This window comes from Physcomitrium patens, chromosome 14, assembly GCF_059467195.1.
Source record: "Physcomitrium patens ecotype Gransden chromosome 14, ASM5946719v1, whole genome shotgun sequence".
Lineage (NCBI taxonomy): Eukaryota > Viridiplantae > Streptophyta > Bryopsida > Funariales > Funariaceae > Physcomitrium > Physcomitrium patens.
The window spans coordinates 9,221,836-9,232,805 of NC_143423.1; the positions used below are offsets into that span (position 1 = coordinate 9,221,836).

Genomic DNA, 10,970 nt, shown 5'->3' on the forward strand with positions numbered 1-10,970 from the left:
GTTTATTTAGAAACTCTAATTACAAGAAGTTAAAACTCAATCAATATATGCTATCAACATTTTAATTCTTTACAAAGTGTGACTGCCATGTAACACTTGAAATATTTGAATATAGAATTTGTAATTAACATTATGTGGAGAATTCCAAAAGAATACCAACAGTTGAACTCTACAGAGGATTAAACATACTTCTAGTCAAATATTAGCAGTTAAATTTACAAAAGATTTTTAGAAATCATCTAACACACATAACAGCCAACAAGCATAGTAGTGAATGAAAATAAAAATGGATGAAAACTGAAGAGAAAAGGACGAATAACTAATTTATGAATCAACTGAATTTGCACAAAGCGTACCTGCTTAGGGAGACCGATAAAATGCTCACACAATAAATGTATGACAACTAACTAGTAAATTCTTTTTTAGTACAGAAAAATTTAGAGCCGCAGTGATTTTTCAACTACACTAATAGGTGATTTTTATTTATGTTTTTCTTTTCTTTTCTTTTTTTCCATTTTTGCGCTAATCACAGTGCTCATCCAAACATTTGAACGATTACTAAAAACCTGACTACCACCAACTTACGTGATAAGCTTTACCATTCAATACGTAACATTCATCTATTCTCTCTTCGATCAAACCTGCAATTCCTTGCGTCTCCACGACAGTAGTCAAATTGAAAAACTACCTATTCAAAGTCCCCTGAAATTGGTGCCTTGGATAATTCTAATCTATAAACTACCTACACGTTACAAGATAAAACTCACAAGGTTTTTGTAAAATCAAACTGAAGATTTTCGCAAGCTCCCGACTTCTTCACAGCTCAGTAACCCAATACAGACAAGTAGAAGGTTTCCAAATAACCACTAGCATATTCTGGTTTGCATCAGTACCATGTCTCACTATCTTGACAATGTCTAAAAGCTATAAATCAAAACTACTCACAATATGCACAAAAAAAGACAGAATACTGATATCAACCAAAACATCTCATTGGCACAGGACCGCCACTCCACAAAATCCAGAAATTAAATTTGAGAACAATCATGGACTGCATCACCTAATATGACATTATCTGTTTGGTTCAGAAAGCATGTAAAATAGTTCTTCATCGGCACTCGCTCCCTTCTCCACTGCGATTTCCAATGGGGTTTTACCAGTAATGTCTGGTGCACGTGGTTTTGATCCTCTGCATGCCAAATAATTATAAATAAAACAAGGTCATTGACATTCAGTGACAACTCAATGCATTCATCATCAGTGAAAATTAATAGTGGACTCCAATATCGTTGCAAACCACAACATGAAATTGTTTCTTTCAGTACCAACGCCATAGATACTGAAAACTTCCAAGCTAATTTTTAAAATAAGTGAATGTATTCCTTCACATCACATTTACACAACAAAATCATTAGACTCTGAATAAATAAGATGAACTAGGTTGCACACAAAGGTACCTTGTGAGAAGAAGCTTTGCACATAAGTTCTTTCCCTTCAAAACACAATGGTGAAGAGGGGTTCGACCAAGTGAGTCAGTAGCTTCAATTTGTGCACCATGTTGAAGGAGAAGCTCAACCAAACTCAAATCTCCGATCTGACAAGCAATGTGCAATAAATTGCAACCCTGCAAATCTTTAGTATCAGCAATAGCCGCCTCGTTAGAGCTTGGACCCTCAAGTAGGTCATAACCACGTAATGGGCTTGAAGCTGCTGAACGAGGTCGAGATGGAGTCTGCGACGTGGGAAGGAGTGGTCCACTCCAATTGCTACGAGTGCTTTGAGAAACGGAGCCCTTCCGTGAAAGCGCACCTGCCAGACTGACCAAAGGAGACCGAGATGATTCACTAGCACCCATGGCTTGCTCAAAGGTTGTGTTGGCATTAGCATCTCCAGTAATTAATAAGCGAAGGACGAGCTGTAGCTTGTTACTTGAAACAGCATCCCAGATCTGTCGTGCCATTGGAGGAGCCCCTGATTGGACCTTCAATTTTCGCACAAATCTTTTCTCAACATACTGCGAGAGAGAACACCATATTAGCAAAGTAAGAAGCAAGAAAACGTCTAGACTGCAACGGATGTAACAAATCAACAACAGGCTCTAAAAGAAAATAACATGGTAGCTTATCATACGTTAACTTCGCATACAGTTAACTGCAATTGTGCTGGCATACAGGGAGTTCAAGCATGCGGAACTAGTTTAAGGCATATAATCAAAGAATCATGTAAAAAGTTCAAATACAAATCCAAACGGAAATTCAAAATGCTGATATTCACAATGGCTCTTCACAAAAAATTGTACAAATGATGTGAAATCTAAATTTAATAAGAGAGCATTCACAAAATCTAGTTAAAACTTCCCACTCCTTAATACAATTCATACAAAATGCTTCTTAGACTTGTTTCCTTAGAAATGAAACGTACCTTGGCATGTATGAATTTCTCTTTGATGGCGATTGGGTCATTAGGTTTTGGTTTCACTCGCACATCTCTGAGGGATCCGTTTCTCTCATCGATAGAACCTCTGCTGAGCATATCCAATATTAACAGTGAATAACTATTATCTTCTTACACATGCAAAGATTATAACACAATGTTACATCGGCTGATGAAATCGTGTACAAACCTCACGCCTGCATCCTCCGCGGCTCTGGAATCGGGCGGCAATAGTTCTTCCCAAATTGTGTTCGCATACGTATTACCAACGGATAGAAAATATCCTAATACAGAGGGCTCCCATACTCTAACATCCAGTGTCAATGATCGAACCTGCCAGCAAAAGAAGCATTGGGTAAGACCAAGACAAGTTCATAGAAATGCAACGCTTCAACTCAGACACTCCAGTTAGCTCCATCCGCACAAAACTCTTTCATAAAACACGACCATGTCATTACACTTCTCTTTAAGGAACCCTAAAAACAAAATATACTTTAAGTTGATGAAGTCTTACAAGGTTCTCTCGTCTTGGCACTCACAATAGTAAACCGGTATGCAGAACATCAAAAAAATTGAAGAAATTTTACCTTAGAAATCTGTACACTGAGATTTCTGTGCACCCCAGAGCACTCTATACACAGCAGAATTCCCAAGTTCAAAGAAGCCCAATCAGGATCACTGGCACCACAATCAGCGCAGACACCATTACCAGGTACCCTCTGCAATATATCCACGGGCCTTTCCTGCGGTTTAGGACCACGACGCGGATTGTGATCTCGGCGTGAGCCACTCGGATGTGCTCTAGATGCTACCGTGTCTTCGCTTCCGTCATACTCTGAAGATGCACTCAATGTACTTGTTTCACTGCCTGTTCGTTGGTGAAGCCCCATTGGACTTCGATATGGCCGCTGGCACACCCATGATAGAAAATGAGATACTCAAAATCACACCTTACCAAAAATCAACATAAATCCAGTTGATCTCAAAATCCTGGCCCCTACGACAGATTGCAAACGTGCAAGTTAAGGTGGTGTCTCAATCACTGCGAACACAAATCGCTTAACGTCATTAAGTTTGAGGGCGGATAAACAGCTGATAAATCTCCCTTACCTGCTCTGGTATTTGATTGTTCAAAAGAGACGCAATCACTCCAGTAATCTTGTCCATCCAGTCCATTCTGTCTATTGCATTTTCTGCCTGAATAGGAACATACAGAAACAGTACCAGCATCAGTTATCCAAGCTACTATAAGGTATACAACAGAGAAAGGTTCCCAGGACGATAAGTTGAAGGATAGATATCAACCTGGAGCGTTAGGGTTTTCGATGGTGAAATTATACGAAAACAAAATCGAAGATCCGACTGTTCGGCGTCAACCTTTATTGTGGAGGTCAGAAGATTAACAGTATGATGAGCGATCGTTTTATCATCCTGTCAGTTCATAATAGAAACAGTTCAGCAAACACTTGCTTGTGCTCCTGGGTAATTATCAAAACAGATTATATATGTAAAAGAATATCAAAATATGGGATTCCCGATTCAAAATTGCAATTTATCAAGAATCTATTATAAAATGCGTTTAGATATGGTCCACTTACTGTTGGTTTGCCCCATTGTTTTCGATAGTAATATAACATTCCCCTACTATCCAACACGAAAAACCTTCGCTTCCAATCACCTCTCAAATTTGAGGATCGCTTCAAGATATAACCTTGTTTGATAGTTTGAACCTGTAGGGAAACATATCATAATCATAATCATAATATTAAAAGTAAAAAACGGATATGTGTTAGCTTGCAATTTGAAGTCGGACAAAAAGCAACTCCTTATGGAAGATTACTTGGTTTGTGATATTACCTTTCCTCTCGGGGTAGACTGCATGACAGCTTCTATCATCTTGTGTGAACTGCGGGCAGCAGCTTGAATTCCATCACCAGCCGGCGTGACGTCGTTACTACTGAACGAGCGCTGATTATCTCTTTCCATTTGTCGTCGGTATTCTTGCATTCGGTCAGCAAGTAAAACCTGCTCGGAGTTGGCTCTTTCACGTGATTGCTGGGCGTATGTTAGCACCTGGCTCACCGCATCAAACCAAATAAGGAATACGAAATACAAATGCTAATTTACTGAAGGAAAGAAGGCAATCCCACTTCTAGAGCCTTTTTAAGTTAAATGTTGTACATGATAGGGCTACAAGCAAAAATATATTCAAATCTCTCGGAAACATGAAACAAAGGGGCTTGAATCTTAGCTTTACCTGGTGAATGTAAGGTTCCATCTGGTGCAATAACTCGTATCCCTGTGTAAAAGAGGACACAATATCCATTATGCTAAACTATCAATGGACAGTTCCGTAATTCAGATGAATATAGGGGGTATTCGACGTACTGCACAAACACAACTAAGTGCCAAATACCTAATTGAAGTGAAATTTACCTGCTTAAAGTAACGAAGATGAGCGTCCATGGAGCCACTCACAGCTTCAAGGAACTCAAACTTTTTCTTAGCCTCAATGTTGGACAACGCCGTCATCTGAGATAATGACGAATAAACATTAAAATCCAGCCACCAGAATTTCAAATACAAAGCAGCGCACATAACCAGCAACGTTATAAGACACATCTTCTGCTTCAGGATCAGGAATATGATAAGGTTATATCAGTTTTCAGATTTCAAAGCTTCAAGAGAGATTACCAGATTGAATCGAGTTTGCTCAAATTGTGACTTAGCATTTCGTAAATCCTGAGCACAGACAATGGAACCCACAAAGCATGTAACCTGAGAAAAAAACACATCTGGAGAAAAAGGTGGAGTAAATTGTCAACTGATAACTGGGTGATTTGCACATTGTGTTTATGAAGGAACTATTAATCCTCAAGCACAAACCATTAAAACTACTAGGAGCAAAGCAAGACAAAAAAAAACAGAACTTAGACTAGTGAACAAATAATACCTCCTCAAACCCCACAACTATCTCTGGCTTTGCATCCTTCTTCAAAGATAAAAACTTTTCTCGCACCTGTTCAACGTATACATGCTCAGATGCAGAGGATATCTTTTTGCACACTAATCTTTTCTTTTCATGTCAACTTTGCTCAATCGAGGTAAAATAAATCAAATTACTGCTATGGATTGTAACAGACAACCGGTCTTCTGTCGAACATCGAATATGCTCAGTCCTCATCATGCAAGACTGACAAATAAAACAGTGAGAGGAGTAGACAGAAAGATACCTGGTCATAATGTAAACTGGCTTTGTCGAAACGCTTTCTCAGTTCCTGCACAATCAATTAACTCAAGTTAAAGCAAGATTCTATGTTTCAGCACACTTCTAAAATGTACTCTGAGAAACTCAAGCTTCATTCAATCATACGAGGATTTGAAAAGATAAAAGAAGTGTTCAAACTTCTCCAGTAACAATTCTCGAGAAATACTAAGAAATGGTGAGTAAGAAATTGATAACCAGCAAATGAATGAATGACTGCCAGCTCTTAGCTCAATACTGTTGACATTACAAGGCCGTCATTACTACAGCATAATGAAGTCATCTTTGCAAGCTTAAGCTCCGAAATAGGGCTGCAAATGTCAAGTAAGAGGGCTGAATTTCATTACAACCCGTGAATCCCTTCACTCTCAATTGACACGACAGGAATGAAGCATCATGTGCTGAGTCTGAAGTTGCTCACCAACCTTAACATTCTGCCCACATTCAAAACAAAAAGCACACAAATGACCCATTATATACTTCTCCTGAACTGAAATAAAGTCAGCTGATTGACAAAAGCTACGAATGTACAGCGATAACCAGGTAGCGATATCAAGCATAAAGCGTCTAGGAACAACGTATAAACCTTGACGTCTTGAAGATCAGTGCTCACAAACTGCGTCAAACGATCATTCAGCATGTGCTCCACCTGCAGAATTCCAACAATTCTTCATGCTTTACTTAACACTAAAGAAGAGCAGCTCCCATAATTGTAAGCTAATGGTAAAATACGGGCCTTGTAATATCAACAGTATTGAGCTAAGAGCTGGGGAAAATTGAAGAGTACTGCTGTAAACTGAGTTCACAAGTATCTTTTACGTCAACATGTTGGCGGACTGAACGCGTAACTGCTTCAAAATACAAAACAGAGTGTATCGAAAGAGTCATTGTGGCAGGTCAGGAGCACCTGTGAACGAAGGACTTCTTTGTACGTCCCTATCTCTCTGAGCGCAATAGTAAATCTTGTCATCACAGGTCCTGAAAATAATCAAGGAAAAAAATCCTCGAGTCAGAAATCTATATCCTGAGAAGAGATTGCACGAAAATGAACAAAAAACAATGTTAAACTCAAAAAATCGAACTGTTTAATGAAACATAGTGAACACGGTTGTAAATTGCACTTGAGAAGAATGAACCCAAATAAGTTCGGGCCAATGACGTTAATGAAGTGAAAGATTAACGTGGATAAATTTGCTACCGTCATTTGTTCTAGAAACGCTGAAAACCAATTTTCTAATCGGTGACCCCAAAAAATCAAAACCAAAAAGGTTAAAAATCAAAAAAATTAATAAAATAAAATCTGTAACAATCTGATGTTTAAAAAAAACTCAAGAATTCATTGACAAAGAGAGAAGACGCAACTAGCAAGATTAGAAAGGAGAAGGAAATGAAACTTGAATAAAGCCCACGAGCCCTCAAGACAAAAGGCGAGACATGTAAGAAAAGTGAACGAAGAAGTCTAGGAGAAAATGAACATATGATGCAGATAATTATAACCTAAAGAAATGGTCAACAAAAAAACTTTAGAAGGTAGCAATGAAAAGCAAGATGGCTTAAGGTTCCGCGGTAGAAGGTTAAAGATCACGGATGCCGAGGCTGGCCAGATCAATTTTTAAAAATACTGCAGGATTCATCTTTCTTATGGTTACTTGTCCAAAGGATTACAACAGAAAGCTAGTTTAGTAAAAGAACCTCCAACCGCCACACTGATGGGGTCGTCATGACCTCCTCCGAAGGTCTCCAGAGCATTCGCAAACGCAATATCACCATCATACGCTTCTCCCAGACCATCTCTGTAAAAACATAAGCCATTGAAGGATTACAAGGTGTGCTGAGAACTTGTTTCTCCATGTCCCACATTTCCCATTATAAAGAGACCTAAACCTGAAAATGAAGAAATCATTTAATTTGAAGCAAAGTATGACTAGGCCACAGGCGTGAAAACTTCGAGCTGACGAACACTTGCAAGGCCAAGTTTCATAATCGTACGTATACTTCCGACACCCCTTGTAGAATCGCTGACACCGCTCCCTCAATGCCTCTGCACTTTCCTCAAGAGCATGGAGCTGTCGATCACAACATTTAAATCAGCTTTGAGAGAGAAATCTTATGAACTGCATCGACCATAAAAACAACAATAGAAATTCCTTATTCTCAGAGAGGTTCACTATGCAAAGAATGCCCAGGTACAACCTACAAAATCGAACACAGAATTCAAAAGCTTGTTTAGTTGCTTAAGTTTGTCCCAGTAATACTGAATAGTATATCAAAAATTATAGAAACTATAAAATTTCAAGAAATTTTATTTCTTCACACTTCAAATTCTGAATAATCGGATGAGCAGTATATTATATCAAATAGTTAGATTGACATAAACGAGGGAAAGACCTGAAAACGCTGGAAGAGTTTGTCAAGTGCGTACCTGCTTCCTGAACATAGGTGAGTCGTCGAGCTTGGCGAACTGCATAGTTGCAGAATTTGCAAAATCTTAATAGGATAAAGATGACACCTACTAAATCTGCAGCAATATCCCAAATCGAGCTCTCGAAACAGCAGTTTCGAATGAACCTCAAATATGTAATTCAACAAGGTAAATCCGTAACGACATATGCCGGATCTTCTGAAAATCTTCGTTGCTCCGAGTGGCACACAATTTTGAAATAAAAATCTGCAGCCAGTTGTGTGCAAAGGGACGACATAATTCCAGTATGATATCTTCGTGAGCGCCTGTGCACTCCAAAGAATTTTGTGAAACTTCTCGAATGGCCGACTATATCATATCTCCAAATCTCATGATCACTAGATATGGACCTCCGGATGCCTGCTATCGCACAGTGTCGAAAGCGTAAGTGATATGCAAGAGCTTTCGATGTGACGCAATATAAGTTAAGCAAGACTATCCATCATGAACATGAGTATATAAATGAGTTCAATATTTTTACCCACGCACTAGTGGATGAGGAAAAACCTTGATGATTTCACAACTACATGCAGAGTCCGTAACAATGATACTGTTTAAGACTGACGTACTTAATCCAAGTCAACTCATTAAAACACTTCGATGAAAAACCTTACACAGCCAAAATTCAAATGCGAAGCTGATACAATAGTGTAGTCAAATGAAATGTAATATCGAGCACCTGAACTTTAAACTATCATCAGAAACTGGGCGCTACGCCTTCCTTCAGAAAGTTTTAAAAATAGGAAAAAAAGAAAAAGAAAAAGAGACGAATCTACAAGCAGCTGTTGGCTAATTGAAAATGTTAACAGTGCATAGAAACAAGAAAACCAGACACAAAAAACAATCCAAAAAAAGACTTAAAGCGCAAGCGATATAAAATTTGAATACGCAAATCCTTCTATTAGAGCATACACTATGAGTAAAACCACAACCTACTTGTATCTACATAAATTCCCAAATAGGGTATGCTGAGATGAGAGACAGCAAACAAGTAATTCGTGCCATATTCTGGAGAATCTACTGCGCACACTTCCACTATATTTTGAATCGCGAAAATTTATGCAGTGCCATAACAGTATGAAATAGCGTAAAATCAAGTTGTAATTCGGGTTTGAGGAAAAGTTGCCAGCAAAAGCAGCAAAACTTCACCCGATCACAAGGAGTCTACCACTGCCAGTCGTGCCATGGACATAGAAACCCTATGTGCATTGACACTCCAATACTTAGACAGACGTCATTTGTTCATCCACGAGACGAAAGCGCAGAGTGCAGAGAGTGTAGGGCAGATGCGTACGGGGAAGCGGGGCGCGGAAGGAAACGAAAACAGGACGAATGCGTAACTTAGTATTGAGCAGGCAGCGCGGGAAATTCCACTTGCTGCTCAAAGCTCTGCACCTCCTCAAGTGATATCAACGCTTGATCTGGAATGACAACCGGGTGTAGGTTGGCGCGTTCTCCGTTTTGCATGAAATGCACAGAGGAAATGTAAGCACCGGAGACGGCCAGCATAGTTGCTAGGAAGTCGATAGACCGACGCCTGCTACACTCCATTGTCCGATTACGCAGACTTTGTCTGGCTCCGCTACCGTAAACTACATCATTATCGATAGAATACTCTTTCCTACGCTCCCACGCTCCCTCATGATTTGTCTCTCGGCCATTAAAGCCCTCTCCGCTTGTGTGTTTCTACCTCATGAGCACCGCACTTACAGATCTTCGGTGTTTGCTTTCGAAAGGGACATGCTGCGAACCTCGTCTTCAGAACTGGACGACTCACCAGTCACACACAGCATGTCGAAGTCGCTTCTATTCTAGGTAACCCCTAAACCAGGCTCAAAACCCGTCTAACCAACATTATTAGCTCGCACTCCTCTCACATTGACACGACTGTAGGAGCCCTCGCTCTCTCATTCCCACCGTGCCCTGAGCAGCACTGAGCCTCTTTCGCTTTCCCTTTCTGTGCATTGCGTAGCCTATTTCCGGTCTCTTAGTCATGGGACAGCTTAAATGTCGCTCCATCTATTGCCACCTGTCACTGCTTCCGGTGATGTCGTCATGAATAAAATAGTGTGGACTTTTACATTGACCATAAGTCTTTTCCTGGTAAATGTCAACACATTACTAAGAGAGAAATGAATATGATTCGATTAAATTTGTATTTGTTACAACTAATACATAGATTTTAAAAATTAAGTAAAACTTCAAATTAAAAATAGTGCTCCAAATGAATAGTAATAATAAAAAATAAAAAAAACTTATAACTAATTATTTCTTGGGACTTTAATTAGTATTATTTTTCTCATTTTAAAGTATTGATATTCTGGCTTACAGAGAAATATTTTAATAAATAAATAAATAAATATAGTATGTCAGCCAATAAGAGATCTTTATTCATGTTCTGTGATTTATTTCTTCAACTTGTTTCGTTTCAATATTTGATATATTTTGTATCTTTTAAAATCTTTCTTTTTGTACAAATAATGTGTATGTAAACTTTACCAATCTACTGAGGAGAGAGAAAAAATGAAAAACCTTGAATGGTTAGAAGATTTTAAAAGACTAAAATAATTTCTAAAAAACTGTGCTGGTGATTGTAACAAAGTTCTAAGACCTCAAATAATCAAAAGGTATAAGTCTCTTACAGTGTAAAAAGATGAGCCATGTCAAAAAATTGAAAAATAAAACTTGACGACTGCAACATCTCAGTTCTTTCAATTGAACATATATCAGGAGTAACAGAGTCATGTAGAGTTTGAAAAGCTTCTTCAAAGTAGATTGAACTGTCTTTCAAAAGAAACAAAAAGTATGTTA

The 10,970-nt window shown here is 38.7% G+C and overlaps 1 protein-coding gene across 1 annotated transcript; it reads right to left on the minus strand.

The window, feature by feature from the left end:
• Positions 1-415: 415 nt before the first annotated feature.
• Positions 416-10,029, minus strand: LOC112291696 (ADP-ribosylation factor GTPase-activating protein AGD3-like). Its single transcript, XM_073538674.2, has 20 exons — positions 9,454-10,029; positions 8,121-8,519; positions 7,688-7,764; positions 7,391-7,491; positions 6,606-6,676; positions 6,285-6,347; positions 5,667-5,711; positions 5,387-5,452; positions 5,128-5,175; positions 4,870-4,965; positions 4,691-4,732; positions 4,291-4,506; positions 4,032-4,163; positions 3,739-3,864; positions 3,544-3,630; positions 3,021-3,341; positions 2,624-2,766; positions 2,422-2,521; positions 1,458-2,014; positions 416-1,189 (listed from the first exon to the last, which is right to left on the minus strand). The coding sequence occupies exons 2-20, from the start codon at positions 8,163-8,165 to the stop codon at positions 1,072-1,074; spliced, it is 2,454 nt and encodes an 817-aa protein (XP_073394775.1). The 5' UTR covers positions 8,166-8,519; positions 9,454-10,029; the 3' UTR covers positions 416-1,071.
• Positions 10,030-10,970: the final 941 nt, after the last annotated feature.

Excerpts from the sequence above, each read along its gene's own strand:
- LOC112291696 (XM_073538674.2), bottom strand. The coding sequence starts at position 8,165 with ATGCAGTTCGCCAAGCTCGACGACTCACCTATGTTCAGGAAGCAG. Across the intron at positions 4,733-4,869 it reads ATCTTCGTTACTTTAAGCAG|GGATACGAGTTATTGCACCA; the intron begins GTAAATTTCACT and ends TCTTTTACACAG. Across the intron at positions 4,164-4,290 it reads AGTCTACCCCGAGAGGAAAG|GTTCAAACTATCAAACAAGG; the intron begins GTAATATCACAA and ends GTTTCCCTACAG.